A 15,578-nucleotide genomic window follows, 5' to 3' on the forward strand; every position below is an offset into this window, starting at 1 on the left:
CTGAGTCACCAGAGCTGACCTGCTCTTCCAGTTGCAGATGCCAAAACTTGCCCACAGGCTGCAGTCCTGAGTGCCAACACTTTTTCCAGACACTTGGGTGTCCGGATGATGGGTAAGGAAGAGTCATGGAATGGCCTTCACTGGGAGTTTTCCCTTCACCACAAGCCCCACTTTCCCGTGGGAAGTCTCACAGGAGCAGGAGCCTGGGGGAGCCCATTGATCTGCAGCAGTGACTAAACACCCAGACAGACACTGCAGGTTGTCCTGTCACCTGGGATGACTGTAGGATAAGCTGGCAGGGACTCGAGGACTGAGAGTAATTTGGTTTAACACAAAGTATTCAACAATTCTTGCTTTTTCTGCATGAGCTGCCCAGGGATAATTGCCCTGCCTTATCTGCTCAGATCAGCTCAGCTGAGCCCAACTTCCCCAGCCCAAAGATGACACAGAGCTCGTTTGGACAGCTTTGCCTTCGAGTTAAAAACCAGAAGACTTCAAAAATAACAAGTTGCATGTTTTGTTGTCCTCCCTGCCTTCTCCTCCCTCCCCTTCCAGTCAAACACACACAAAGAACTGCACACTGGTTTAATTTTCCATCACATTTTTTGAAAAGGAATTCCAAGATACAGTACAGCATCTTAGTGTTCTACACAAAGCAAGCCTTCAGCAAAAGGTCAGAGGATCTTAATGGTGTAAAAATATATCTTAAATAAAATAGTTTCTCTAGGAGAGCAAGCCGTGCTGTACATCTCTCGGTCCTTAGAGTCATTTACAGAAGGCAGAGGCCTGGTTGTACAATCCACACACGGAAAAGTGAGTGTACATTCATGCTACAAAGTTAGAAAAGGTCCAAATTCCAGGTGGTTGGGGCAGATCTCCAGACCCAAGCAGTGGATGCCATGACTGCACTAACACGTGCCCCAAATTTCCAGTGACGGTCCACTCTTCCAGTCCATCCAGTCAGGAAGTGGATTGTAACGACCCGCCTTTCCCAAGTCATTCCACTGATTGTAACTCATCCCTTTCAACTGGCCAAAAAAGGAACCACCTCCAGCAATAAAGGACTGGCTGTTTCATGGGTCTAGGCTGGAGCTGGTCAGCCAGCCAGTGTCCCAGACTAAGATCATGATTGTTCCAACAGACAGGGATCATCCTATGGGCTGGAAAGACAACTGTGGGACTCCCCTGCCATCTCTAACAACAGATCAGCCTTTAAACACTCCCATTCTGAGCACAACAACCACCAGGACAGTCACTTCTCCAGCCAGGGGAAAACTGCCCACCCCAGAGCATCCAATCTGAGAATCTAAGTGAAAACCAACAAAAAACCAAAGCAAAAGAGGTTTGTCCACAAATTCCCCTTACAGGACCTGCCTACCTTCGGGGCAAGTGACATGGGAGTTCTGCCAGCTGAGATTTTGGACAGTGCCACGTTTTGGAGCAGGATCAGAGGAACTGGGAACAGCAGCTGCAGCTCACAGCAAGGGTCCAGTGGTGGGCAGCACATCCAGCTCTCCCATAGACCCGGCCTGGCAGCTACAGGAATGTGGGAAGAGAGTCTGTAAAAGGCTGAGCTCATCCCTCTCCTCACCTGGTTTTGAGGGTAACAGCTCTGGAGCTCGTACCAGCATCCCCAGTGCAGCTCAGTGAGGGGACACACCCCCTGCTCCAGGAGGACTGGAATGCTGGGAGCATGTTCCCATCTTCACAGATGACTCTATTTAACTTGTAGAAATACTTATAAAATAATATTAAACAGCGTCCAGAACACAAAACTTCCACCCTTTCTGCCCCAAAGGCAGCACAGCAAGCACTGGCCTCTCAAAGGCCACCTGTAAAATGAAGAAAGAGATCATAGCAGAGTCCCTTAAAGCATTTAATTTCCCAGATCACGAGCCTTTAGGACTCACCTGGTTTCTTACACCACTAAGATGGTTTATTTTCCACACCTCACTCCTTTTTATTTCCAAACTACAGTTCTACTCCTGCACTAGCAGTTCTGCAGTGCCAGGACTGCACATACAAAAAGGAGATGTATATAGTCTAATTTACACTGTTTATTAAATAATTTCTTAATTGAGAATACTTTTAATCCAGGAGAAGAACTGGAGAAGCCTTACACACTGGGCTGAGCCTACTCTACAGCATCCCTGCAGGGAATGGGATGTTTGACATGGACACACCCTCCACCCCAAAACCTTCTCCAAGGAAGTCAAATGCATGACAGGAGGGGCTCTGAAAAGGTAGGAAGGCAAAATGGTCACCAAGATCTGCCTAAAAACAGCTAAATAGTGCAGTGAAATGCTTTTAAATACCACAGACACCTCCACTGACTGGCAGCCAGTTTTATGAGCAGCTCTGAAGACAATTTCTAGCTGAGCTTTAGTGGGCTGGGCGTTCCCAGCCGGAGTCCCGAGGTGAGCCAGGCCTGCGCCGGCACGGCCAGTTCCAGGGTGGGAGCAGAGCATTCCCAGGCTCATTTCCCCCTCTTGCCACGGCCTCTCCTGGAGGAAGGTTTGCCTGTGCCTGCCGTGGAGGAGCTGGCAGAAGATGCCACTGCGATGTTGATCTGTCCCTCCTGGATCTCCTGCCGGGTCTCGGCTGGGAGGTGGTTGATCTTCTGTTGTGTCTCCAGGTAGAACATGACATCCCGCAGCTGCTCCTGGATCTCAGAGATCTGCAGGTCCTTCTGCTCACAGGTCTCCTTTAACACTCTCTCCTCCTCCTTCAGTTTGTTCTGCAGCAAGGCCTGGTTTGCTCTCAAGCACTTGTTCAGCTCCTGCTCCTCCTTCAGCTCGTTGGAGAGCTTTGCCACTTTGTTGTTCAGCTGGGAACACCTTGCAGGGAGAAGAACAAGTCAGGACAGCAGCACTTCCAGCCCAAACCCCACTGCAGCCTTTCTACTGGGCAACTGCCCCCAGCCCCCTGAGACCACCTGCAATTTGGTTTTCTGGCAAAGATGGGCAAGGGGAGGCAATGCAAGACTGACATGCCCCCAGGATTTTCTGTGCAGCACCAGTGTGTTACCTGTACATGGAACAGGATGCTGTGAGGCAGAATTCCTTCCTTAACTGCATAACTCAGGAGTTATCCCTTCTCTTGGGAGTCAGGCAATTCCACCTCATGACAAATGCCAACAGTGAGATGTTTGGGAGATGGGACTAACCTTGAGCACACACCTGCAGCTTTTGGAACAGGTCCCAGAAAGGGCACAGAGATTACACAGGACCCTGAGAGAGCTGAGGGCAGTCAGGGACTCTCAGACACTGGCTCCTCCACACTCCAAGACCCTGAAGATGCCACTTCACTTGGAAGCGAGATGCTCCCAAAGGGATATCAGTAGCCTCGTGATTCACAGAATTCCTGCTCCCAACAACTCACTGCTTTTACCCTGGAAGTTAGCTGGCATCATACAGCAACCCCTTCCCACCCAGCAAGGTGAGCTGCACTGACCCACCTCCCTGGCCTGGGCTCCCTGCTCCAGCCAGGGCTGCTGGACAGGTTGGGAGGAACAGGGCACACAGTCCCACCCAGTCTGCTGGAGCACGTGGATCCCAGTCCCTGTGCTTAACGTCTTTCCCCTGGGCAATTCCCAAGATCTCCATTTTCCTCTGTGCTGGGTGGTGCCTCTGCTGAGCTGCCTCTCATCCCTTTGGATGTATCTGCCAATGGCAGGACAGGCTGGCATCTACCTCAGAGCAGGGGGAGGAATGATCCCTGAAGCAGGGAGAGGAAAGATCCCTGAGTGCTAAATATGCAGAGTGTGTAAAAGGAGCTGAGAACCCCAAAGCTGCTCACCAAACAGGCACTTCCCCTTTGGGAACACCTACAGAAATGAGAGCTTTTTTTAAAGCAAGCCATGTTCTCAGTATTCCAGCTTAAACAGCTCAGAATTGCCCAGGAATAGCAGGATTCCTTTTTGGATGTCAGTGTGCAGCACTTTAATGGCTGCATGGAACTGAACCTGGCAGCGGTACCCACTTCCTCTCCACAGACTGCTTTTCTTTGAGCAAGTCATTGAGCCGCTGTTCCAGACTGTCACACTTCTCAATGGTCTCTTTAAATTTGGTCTTCATGTTGTTAATCTGTAAAAACAAACACAGGCATTTCAACCAGCTCAAAGTCCGCTGCACTTTCGTCAGGACACTCAGTTTTCTGGAGTGGTTTCCAGACTTCGGCCCGTTCCTCTCCCCAGGTAAGGGAAGCTCTGAGTCCAGGCTTTGTTCTGCTGGAGACCCCCGTGTCACACTCGTAGCACAGACAAGGAGCCACGTTGCCGTGGAAGCTGCTCACACAGAGCAGCAACTCGGGCTGAGAGCTGTGCCAGGATCACACAAAAGCTGCAGCAGATCCTTAACTTCTCCCTGCCTGCAGCAGTCATTCCTTCAGCCATTCTCTCCTGTTTCTGGCTCCAGTGGCAAACTCACATTTCCACCTTAAGGTGTTACAAGGCTGGGTTTTTGCTCATTTTAAACCAAACCTCAAGGAAGTGTGGTCAAAGTGTGAAGATGAACAGGCTCCCCTGCTCAGCACTGACTCAGCAGTGCTGTCATAAGGCAGTGACCCACTGACACCAATATCTTACTCATGCAAAACACAAACACAAACACTCCTTCCTCGGCTTCCTCTTCCTCTGCTGCCCCACTCCAGGCGCTGCTGTGGGAGAAAGCCAAGCTCTCCTTCTCCAGGTGCAGCACTGAGCGTGTCAAACCCCCAGCATGAGACTTACGGGGGATTTAGAGTCAGGAATGCTTGATTCCCCCATATCAGTGTCTACAGCACGCTCTGGTGTAGTGGAGGCAGGAATTTAAAGGAAAAATGCTTTCCTGAAGGAGCAACGTGGGCACATCTCAGTGTCAGCACACATGGTGCTGTCACTGGTGCCACAGTGGATGCAGAGCAGGTTTTAAGCCTTCCAGCCCTAATCAGGGAATGTTTGTGCAGCTGATGGGTAATTTGGGGAAGTAGCCTGAGCACTGATAATGGAATACACTGCATGGTGGCACCAATCCAGACAAGACTTACACGGAGCAAGTGCCATGAATAACATTGTTGGGATCTTTAAATGTGAAACCACATTTGGGGAATGGATCACAGTCACTTCACTTTGAATTTCTTTGTGGATCATGTTTCTTGGTCCTGTGCAAGATTATTTTTGATATATATTTTCCTTCTATAAGGTTCTCCTTGAGATTCCTGGGACTGTTCTTTAGGACAAGGTCAGTGACCACTATTTCAATGGTCACAATTTCTATGTTTATTTCACTGCAGGTACTAAATGGTTAATTAGAAGTCGTGTGGAAAGTTAAGTTAAGGACTCAGTTCTAAATCCTGAATCACTTTAAACCTACTTCAAAGGATCTATGTAGAGTGAAAAAGCAGTAAAATATCCTCCCTGGATTTTTGCCGGTGACATTTTGAAGCAGTCCTGCCTCCAGGATGCTTTATAGGAGGAGACTGAACTTTTCCCAAAGGGTGAGGAGGAGAGAGAGGGGATCAAAAAGAAAGGGCAAATCAATATGCATTTGGAGCAGAGAGACAGCTCCCACCTCCTGCAGCCGAGCAAATTAAAGTCATATTGTCTCTGCTACACCAACCTTCCCCGGAGAGCCGTGTCAGGGAGACGGATGGCACCGGCAGCCCGGGATCCTGCAGCACCACGGGCTGCCCTCCCCTCTGCTGCAGTTTCCCCAGCAGCACATTTAAATCACCCTTCAATCTCGGTGCAATCTACCTGCTTCTGCACCACTGAGCAGCAAATTGCTGGATGTGAGCAGCCAGAGAAGGGACAGACACATCCCGGAGCCAATTTTCCCAGCTGGGAGCGGAACAGGCTGCACGAGGCCACGTCACACACCACGGACCCACCAGCTCCTTCTCTCTCCCATTTCCCAGTGTCCAGGGCCCTGCACACTTGCCCAGGGCAGAGCTCACCTCTTCAGCCGTGTCCTTCTCTATCCGGACAATCTTGTTTTCCCAATAGATCCGCTGGGATTCCAGCTGGCTCGTCAGCAAATAGGAATACTACAAACACAGGAGAGACACGGAGCGGTCAGGGGGGCTGTGCTGATCAGGGAGCCCAGAGGGCTCCAAAATCCAAATCAATTTAATCAGATGAAACTGAGCAGAGAGAAGGTTCTGGACACACATCCCAACTGCGCCTCCAGCTGACGTGTTTCACCAGTTTGATTTCGCAATCAAATCACTTGGTTTTTGAAATCAAGGAAAGCCTTCAGAGCACGAGGATCAAGTGAAAGTTCTGCTGAGCTGAACCCAGCAAGAACTTTTGAAAGAGGAGACAGCTTGTTTTCATGGGAGCAGCAATCTCTACAAGAAAATGAAGCTTCACTCATCCCTGTCATGAGAGTCTGAGATCCCAAAGGCTGAGGGGCAGAGTTCCCATTCACAGCCCCAAATCCAAGGCAGAAGGGTCAATGCACATGCCAAGCTTCCCTGTAAGAAGGTCTCTGGGAAAGCACCCTCAGCTCTGTGTAACTATTCACAATTCTCTAAATGGATGGCCCATTCCAATGTCATTTGGCATCTGAACGAGGATAGATGCCTTCCATCCCATCTCTTCCCTGCTGGTTCTGCAAATGAGTTATGAGAAGCCTGGAAAACCTGATCATTTCTTATAATCAGGCTAATAAGCACCAAATTAGCCATTCACTGCAGAATTAAACATGCACAAAGCCTTGATCACTCTCAGTAATTTCTGAGTGCCAACATACACTGCCAAATTCATTCTCTCTCAAAATATTTAGATCTCATAGGACAGAGATCTTACATGCTTTAAGCAACAACCTTCCAGAAGAAAGGGTTAAAAATAGCTGGTTTAGCATCTGAGTGTTAGTCAGAAAATTCACGGAAAAGCAACCAAATATTTATCTGAGCAATGAGCTGCTCAAGTCTGGTCCCTGTGGGCTGTTCCTCCTCACATCCCCTCGTGTCTAATGCGGCTGAAATGGTGCTGCAGCGTCTGCTCAGTGAAGCAGGGATTTCTCCTTTAGTTAGGAGAGAAGCTGGGCAACAGGTACTGAAAATAAATAAATCATTATCTGTTCGAGAGGAGGGAACAGAACATGGCTGGTGTCAGACAAGGCTGTCAGCTTTGCTGGCCAAGGATTCCTACAGCCTGGTTCAGTTTAGGAGCTAAGCTGCTCTTACTGACAGATCCTGGCTCTGAACCCTGGTCACGGATCCACTGGGAAGGGTCTGGAGGGTGACTCAGACCCATTTCTCCCTCCAGTGACCTGAGTGTTTGCAGCAGCACAACCAGCTCATCTTCAATCCAGTGACCACAGGACAACACTGCAGCTCACACGGCGCTGCATCGGCTCTGCAGAGCCAGGGAAGGTTTAAAAAAAAAAAAAAAAATAAAAAGGAAGAAAAAAAAGCAGTAAAGCCATTCCTGCTCCTGGCTGGAGATGATTCCCTACAGGCAGGGAGCAGGTCTGCTGTGTAAGCTGATGGGATTGAACCGTGGTCATGTCAGGGTTTGAAACACTTCCTCACACAGAGCCCAACACGTCAAAATATTTACCTCTAATTGTAAGGCATCAATTTTCTCCTCCTGGCACATGTCCCCCTCACACTCGTACTGAACGATCTTCCCGTCAGTTTTACTGGCCACCAGTCGATGGACGTAGTTGTCTGAGGAGAGAAAATCCAAGCACTTGGAGCTGAGGGGCACCCAGGCTGCCCCCAGTCCTGCAGAACAATTAACCCCCCAGGCTCTGCACCAGCACCTCGGGGAGGCACAGAGCCAACCTCACATGGCAGGCTCTTTAGCAGACTTCTCCCAGACACCTCACAGGGTATTTATTCCCACAGCCCATTCCCACACCTCGGGGAAAACGGATGGAAAGGGAGCGACAAATACATTCCAGTCATGTTCTCCCTCTTCCATCTGCTCCAGACCCACTAAAGCTGCTATAAGAGCAGAGAGGGATGCTTCCAAAAGACAGGGATTAGTGCAGACACAAACTCCTTCATCTCCAGGCAAACTCCGCCTCAACTCCTCTTCCTAAGGGGTTCCAAGAGCTGTTCCCAAGCCAGGTGACCCTGCAGGAGGGACGGGGAGCTCTCACCTCCGGCGTAGTCCCAGACCCTGTGGTTGGTGAGCTGCATGGCGTAGGTGTGCTGGGTCTCCTCGAAGTGCTTGTAGGCGTGTCGGCTCACGTAGCGCCCGCAGCCGATGTGCCCACAGATCAGACAGATCCACAGGTTCTGCCAACACAGAGAAAGCTCTGTGGGTACAGCACTGTCACCTGGGGCACCTTGGGAAAGTGTGATCCCACCCCGCTGCCCTGCTGGTGCTGTGCAGTCCCTTCCTCAGGGAACCAGCAGGGTTTGCTTTCCCTTTCCTGCTCTTCTGGAAGGCCAAAGAGAAGGGGGTCCTTGCTCACTGGAGACAAGATTTTTTCCATGGGAGTAGCAATAAATCTCTACAAGAAAATGAAGCTTCACCCATCCCTGTTGTGAGAGTCTGGAAATACAAAGGCTGAGGGGGAAACTACCCATTCCCAGCCCAAAATCCAAGGCATTCCAATGGGCCACCCTGCAGGTGCTGGGCACGTTGGTAAGTCACCACCTGGATGGAAGAGTGGCCTTGACTAAGGAACAAGGCACCTCAGCAGGCTCAGCAAGGCAAGCTCTGAAGGCACAGACCAGAAGGGCTCACCATGCTCAGGGTCACTTTAGCTCCCTGCTGTCACACCCATCACACACACTCTGATCAGTTGATGTGCTGATCTTTCTAAGAATCAGAATGATTTTTTCAAACAGGAAACCTGTGAGGTAACATCCCTTCCCAGCACCGATTCCAACTCAAAAGGAAAGCTGATACCCCCCTGACTGGTAAAATCAGCCACAGAATTACCCCCCAAAGCAGCCCAAGCAGCTGTGCAGTCAGATCTAGTCTAGATCTCACTCACCATCCACCCACCTACTTACTTCTTGAACTCCACACTCAAAGCATTTGTTCTCTTCCACGGGCTCTGGTGTCTGGCAGTACCTGCAGACAGGGCACCTGGGGGGCAATAAAGCACTGTGATGAGACACAGTTTGCTCCATCCTCATCTTCCAGTAATTAAACAGAGCCAGAGAGCTCCAGGGAATGCCTGGTGCAGCGAGATGCTCCCTGTATCCTCCATCTCTCAGTTCACATTTACCCACTCAAATTGACCTCCATTCCACACAAGGTCACTGCTATTAGGCTGCTGAGTGACAGAAGCACAAAGAACAGTTCTCCCAAAGCCATTTCACAGGTTCATCTGGATCTGGCTTAGCTGAAGTCCAACCATAAAGAACATCTGCAAACACAAGCATGTTGTAGCTAAACACTGCTGAGAACAGCCAAGCGACACTGCAAACACACCTTTGTGCCTAAACAACCCTGAGGAGATGCCTCAGTTCCATCCCAACCCAAGGGTTTTGGTCTTAGCCTTCCCAGGCAGAACACCCCATAACTGTCCCCTAAAGGTATCAGCAGCAGGCATTCCTTTTGGATCCACCAAAGATTCAAGAGGTCTCTCATCCCTTTTGGAAGTACCTCAGTGCTGCCAGAACACCCAAGAGCAGAAGGAGCCTGTCCAGACCCAGAGCACCAGCAGCTCAGCTCAGCTCAGCTCGGGGCAGCTGAGGCTACATCTGCTGCCAGGACTGTTTATGTATTTTTCATTAGCTGCTGGATAAGCCACAGAACTATTCCAGGGAGGAGACAACTGGATTGCAGTCAGCTTTCTGTACAAATTCAGGCATTTACAGCCTCTGTGGCGCCTGAGCAAGGACAGGGATTTTCCTTTATGGTTCTTTGAGATGGGGAGCGTAAGTTCTGCTTAAATTGTATATTACATGTTTAAGTGCTATTTTGGATCTTGCCCCTGCACTGGCTAAGCTCCACTGCTTCAAATTTAAACTGGTTTTGATTTATGAGCAAAGCAGCCCATCAACTTGCACAGCTACACATCTGATCAATGACACTGGGGTTCTGGTGCTTTGGCTCACAAGTGATGGACAGAGAACTAAAATCTTCCTCACACTCCATCAGAGAATCCAGCATCAGGGTCCCAGAGACAGAGCAGGTACAGGGAAGATGTGCAGCCTCCTGCTGCAGTAGCTGTGACTGCCTGACATGCAGCAAACAGCGTCCAGAGGAATGCATAACATGTCCAACTCAGAGCAGCTGACTGGGTGCCAGTTGGGGGCTCCAGGAATGCTGAAATCCCCTCCCCAGGGATGGGAGGGCTGGTGGGAGCACGAACAGGGAAGGGTTAAGGCAGCAAGAGGAGCTGCTTTAAGGACAGACTCAGGTCTGACCCCCAGCACTGCCCAGTGCCATGGAGGGTCTCCACATGCAGGGCATGGCCCCCCATCCCTCATCTCACACCCACCTGGAACAACAGCCTGTGTGGAGCCTCCCCTGCCTGATTTACTGAGTGACCTTGTCATCATTCCTTCCTTCCCTGCCTTCTCCTTCCCAGTCCTGTCCCCCTGCACACCTGCTCTTGCCCAGCTCCTCCTCCTCCCCTCCCAGCATCCAGGCAGGAGAGAAGCCTGCAGGGCTGCCCAAAGGGCCCCTCACCTCCAGGCAGGTGGGCAGATCCATCTTTTTTAGGGATAACCGAACTGACAAGGCTGAGTGAAGAGGGCTGTGTGTGCACTCAGTGCTGTTTACCCCAGCACTTTTAGCCTGTATTTTGAAATAATCAGCATTACTCTACAACTCCCTCCCTGCCTCAGCAGCGAGGCCCCTGGGAATCATTGTTCAATTACTTTTGGCAAGGAGATTCCTCTCTGGGAGTCTCTTAATGGGAAAACAAGAGCATCAGGCCTTGCAGTAATTCCTGCCCCCACTGATGAGCAGTGCCTTGTCAGCACAAACCCACCACACTAAGAGCAGGGTTTGGGTGTGGGTATGAAGCAAAGCCCCTTACGTGGTGTCCTCCCAGCGCTGCAGACACTGGCTGTGGAAGCTGTGGTTGCACAGCGTGGTCAGGATCCCGTTCACGGACTCGTCCATCCTCTCCAGGCACACGGTGCACTTGGGCAGCTCTGTGAGGTCCATCACGGGCAGGCTGGCCCCCTGCAAGGCAACAACAGACTGCTCAACACCTGCCAAGCACCAGCAACTAAGCCCAACTTCTCTCTTGCTGGCACCAGGGATCAGAAACACGACACACAGTGGGTGAAAATTTATTTGACATAAAGTGATCCCCAACATTCAACAGCCCACAGCCAGGTTCCTCTGCACAGCACGGGCTCGGTGAAGGTGCTGCATGTGCCACCAGCCCCATTGTACTCTGGGGGTTCACTAAATGAAAACACAAGGCAGGTTTAGGTCAGAGACAAGGCATAAAACCCACAGAGTCACCACAAAAACTGTCCCAAGGACACTGGAACGGGAAGCAGGGTTTGGGTTGATGCAGTTGAGCTGTTCTTGCAGTGTTCTGCCCAGTCCAAATCACCCTCTTAAAATCTTCTGAAGTGCAGGGAAAAAAACAGACCAAACTTACATCTTCTGATTTGAAGACTTCAGCCCTTTCCACGTACACCAGCTGGCAAACATCCTCCTCGATGGAGTTGAACTGGCGGCCGTTGCAGGCCATGTAGAAGCTGTCGGCATCAGCCTGGGCACAGAGCAGGGGAAACCAGTTAAAAAGGGAAAACTCACAGCTCACACAACCCAGGAAGAGGAGGAGGAACCTCCTGTATCCTCCTTTCTGCCCTCCCCCAGCCCTGTAACACCAGGGGAGAGATTTCAGCTCCAGGCACTGCATTTTGGCATCATCACTGGAAGACACAAAGTGAAGTCCAGGGCAGTGACAGCTATGCTGATATTGGATCATTCAGCAGGAATGAGGGATTTCCCTTCAGCATCTGTTTTGCCCCTTGTCAGCAATTTCAGGGCATTTGTAAAGCAGATTTGGTCTCTGCAAAAATTTAAGAGGGACATGGTGTGGGACAGTGATGACAGGGAAAGGAGCAACAGTTTAACTGTGGGAAAGAGTCCATTTCACCACCCACAATCCAGGCAAAAGAGGCAGAACCAAAACAAACTCTGTCAAATCCATCATCCCTTTTCACTCAGTAACTCCCCAAACCCTTTCTCAACACAGGATTGAGGCAATGAGCTGAATGCCACATTCCCAAATTCCTGGTCATTCCAGCCAGCAGCATCAATGCCCTGGAGATTTGTTTTGTCACCTGCAGGCACGGCCATTAGGGGTCAACAGAGCTCCAAGGAATTTCCTCAGAAACAGGAATTTTAGGGTGAATTGAGCACAAGTTTAGGGATTTACAGCATTAGATATTTGCCTGTGTAATTTGGTAGAGCAAGAGACAAAAATAAACTTTGTAACTACTTCAATTAGCACAAAACTCACACAAATATTCCATGTGCACAAGGGGCATGGGAAGCATGTCAGGAAGCATCCACAGATGGGGGAAACCTCTCCCTGAACCCCAAAATATGAAATTAGCATTTGGGAGAAGAGAATGTACAAGTGGAAGGGTCCACACAGGAACTGGAGGGGGGAATTTAAAGCCAGGATTCAGTTCAGGAGACCTGTAAGCAGCAAATAGTGTTATCTGGGTATCAAAGCACCCCTGGGGCTCTCAGTCTGGGGGTGACTGTCCTCTCCACACTGGCAGTAGCTGGGAGACCACCCAGCTCCTCAGAAAAGCAGGAAAGGTCTTTCCTAAAACACAGGGAGCCCCAGTGGCTGGGTCCCTTCTGTTCAGCACAGCACAACACAGCACTCTGAATAAGTTGTGAGATAGCAGAGAACTCTGTGTCTGGACTATTTTTTATAAAATATCCTGCCAAGACAAAGCAAGAACTAAACCAAGAAAAATCACAGCTAGAACAGGGCAGGTACTCTCCTCCAGGTGTGGGACTGACCTTAGCAGCCCCAGGAATTCTCAGGGAAGGGGGACAGGGCTGTTTCCCCAGGGGTGAGTGCAATCCTGGCTGACATCTGGCCCATGAAGCCACACAACCCCCCTGAACAGCAACTGCAGTGACAGCACAGCCACCTCCCCAGCCAAGGGGCTCCCAGCTCTTACCTGTGAGCTGAACTTGATCAGCACCATGTACTGGTTTGGGGTGGAGTCTCTGATGATTTTCATGTGCTCAATCACCTCGTAGAAGGAGGCCACAAACTTCATGAGGTCGTGGCTGGTCATGGTGGCCGGGACGGTGAGGATGCAGAGCATGGCACTGCGCTGCACATCCTCCTTCAGGGAGGTCATCTTGCTGGGGACACAACAGGGACACCTCAGAGGGGGCAGGGCACAGCTGGACACACAGCTGGACACACCATTCCAACTGCTGCAGTCACTACAGGAGCTGTTATCAACCTTAACTCTCTTTTGTAAATGTTGAGAGGGGTTGTGGTGAGCACTCAGTGCCCCCACGTGAAACAGGCACAGCCATCCTTCAGCCAAGGATTAAACTGGGCAGCTCCAACAGCATGGGATTGCCAAGAATGATTGGACATCTGTTTCTCTATAAAAGCAGCTGAAGTTGCCCAGCCCCAGATGCTGGGATCACTGTTCCTAGAACAAGTGAGCAATGTTTGTTACTATTTCCAGTGCCCATCTGGGGGCTCCTGGTGGCTTTCAGGAAGACCTGTAATGGGAATTCTCACACAATTACAGGGGAATGGTGTGGAACTGTAACCCCTGAAGTACAGGATGAAACCTCCTGCTCCTCAGGCAGCTCCTCAGGCCTGTCACCAAGGCCCCAGAGATCATGATTAAACTGTGGGATCCCTCAGGAAGCTGCTTTCAAATGCCATTTTTTTTTTAATCTGTGCTTGTCTTATGCTCTTACAGTCCCCAGCACAGGCTCCCAACACCCCCAGTGTCACCCACAGCTCTGACAGGTCCACCAAGCTCCACCATTAACCTCAGTCACCCTGTGCCCTCCCAGGAGGAGTCACCCTTCCTGTTTATCCCTGTCAGGAGCCACAGCCTCGGGGTGACAGACTCACCCTTCCCAGGAATCCATCCTTACTTTGTTTTGTACAGGTGCATAATTCCATGGACGATTTCCACCGAAGGGTTCCCGCTGAAGAAGGAGATCTGGTCAGGGAGCTGCTTGGAGGGGGAGTCTGGAGCAGCCTCACGCTCCTTGCTCTGATCCTCCTGTTTGGTTTTGTCCTCAGTAGATGCAGCCTCTGAGGATTTCCTTCCTTCCACGGCAGTTTTTGCTTCATCTTTCACAAACCAAGAGTTTCCTGGTTACTGAGGTGCTGCTGTGCCCTGAGCACAGTCTGTGTTCACACAAATCACAGCCCTGGGGAGCAGCAGGACGAGATTCCCCTCATCCCTGCTGACCCCCAGGACACTGCAGAGCTACAGATACCCCGTGAGAGCCCCAGAACTGAACTGGAGGAGGTTTGTCCCATGCCCAGTGACATCCCAACAGACACCAGTATGAGCACAAAACAACTGGGGCAGGTTTGCTGAGCAGGGAGGAGTGGGAGCTCCTGCTGTGCACACTGGATGTGTGTCAGACTTGGTGTTTCCATCCTTAAATCCCTCCCTGCCAGGGAAATTAAACATTTACAGAGTAAATGGTCTCATTGCTACGGACCAGTGATGCTGGGGAGTGAAACACAAGTCAGCTGTGGCACAGCCTGAAAGAAATTAAACCTCTGTGGAGTGAATCAGGGAACATCCTGAGCTGGAGGGGACCCACAGGGATCATCCAGTCCAACTTCTGGTTCTGCCCAGGACACCCCAACAATCCCACCCTGTCCCCGAGAGCGTTGTCCAAACACTCCTGGAGCTCTGGCAGCCTTGGGGCCGTGACCATTCCCTGGGGAGCCTGTTCAGTGCCTGACCACCCTCTGGGGGAAGAACCTTTTCCTGAGATCCAACCTAAACCTCCCCTGACACAGCTCCAGCCCTTCTCTGGGTCCTGTTCCTGCTCACACCGAGCAGAGATTGGAGCTGCCCCTCCTGAGGAAGTTGTGGATCGGGATGAGCTCAGTGGGAAGTGTTTGCCTGGAACAACCAGCTCTGCCCCCGCACCCAACGCACATTCCTGAACTCCTCTGCTTGTTTTCCAAACTGCCGGGCCAGCTCCAGACCCGCAAACCCCGCAGCCCTCTCAACACCCCCCGGCCGGTGTCAGCAGCGGGGACAGCCCCGGGACAGCACGGGGACAGCCCCAGCCCGCGCCCCTCGGTACCTGCGCGGGGCCGGATGGTCTCGATGATCACGTCGGTCATCTCCCGCCGCCCCAGGTGTTGGTGCAGGATGGCCGCGCGCTCCCCGGGGCCCTTCCCCTGCAGGCAGGCGGGCACGGCGGCGGGGGCCGCGCCGGTGCTCTCCGCTGCCATGTCCGGACCTGCGGGGACAAACCAGGCGTTTGGCTGGGCCGGCGGCGCGAAGCCCGGTAGCGGCGGCGCCCCGGGGGCCGCGGGCACGCACCGGCCGCGCTGTAGGCGAAGGCCTTGGGCAGCGGGGAGGCCCCGGCCAGCTCCAGGCGGATCACCACCAGGGACACGCTCATGGGCCCGGCACCGGCGCCGCCGCTTCCGCCTCCGCCGCGCCGCTCGCCGCGT

General features: G+C 51.6%; 1 protein-coding gene across 1 annotated transcript; it reads right to left on the reverse strand.

Annotated features, from left to right (window-relative positions):
* Positions 1-571: 571 nt before the first annotated feature.
* Positions 572-15,563, reverse strand: BRAP (BRCA1 associated protein). Its single transcript, XM_017814414.1, has 12 exons — positions 15,445-15,563; positions 15,203-15,361; positions 14,021-14,222; positions 13,069-13,258; positions 11,517-11,630; positions 10,938-11,086; positions 8,956-9,031; positions 8,091-8,229; positions 7,544-7,653; positions 5,935-6,024; positions 3,982-4,085; positions 572-2,837 (listed from the first exon to the last, which is right to left on the reverse strand). Exons 1-12 carry the CDS (start codon positions 15,524-15,526, stop codon positions 2,477-2,479), a joined length of 1,776 nt encoding a protein of 591 aa, XP_017669903.1. The 5' UTR covers positions 15,527-15,563; the 3' UTR covers positions 572-2,476.
* Positions 15,564-15,578: the final 15 nt, after the last annotated feature.

The sequence above is a fragment of the Lepidothrix coronata genome, unplaced genomic scaffold (assembly GCF_001604755.1).
Source record: "Lepidothrix coronata isolate B3197 unplaced genomic scaffold, Lepidothrix_coronata-1.0 Scaffold44, whole genome shotgun sequence".
In the NCBI taxonomy this organism is placed as follows: domain Eukaryota; kingdom Metazoa; phylum Chordata; class Aves; order Passeriformes; family Pipridae; genus Lepidothrix; species Lepidothrix coronata.

Coding starts and splice junctions, on each gene's coding strand:
- BRAP (XM_017814414.1), bottom strand. CDS start 15,526: ATGAGCGTGTCCCTGGTGGTGATCCGCCTGGAGCTGGCCGGGGCCTCC. Junction 11,631..13,068: donor TGATCAAGTTCAGCTCACAG/GTAAGAGCTGGG, acceptor CTCTGTGCCCAG/GCTGATGCCGACAGCTTCTA. Junction 2,838..3,981: donor AAGCAGTCTGTGGAGAGGAA/GTGGGTACCGCT, acceptor TCTCCCTGCAAG/GTGTTCCCAGCTGAACAACA.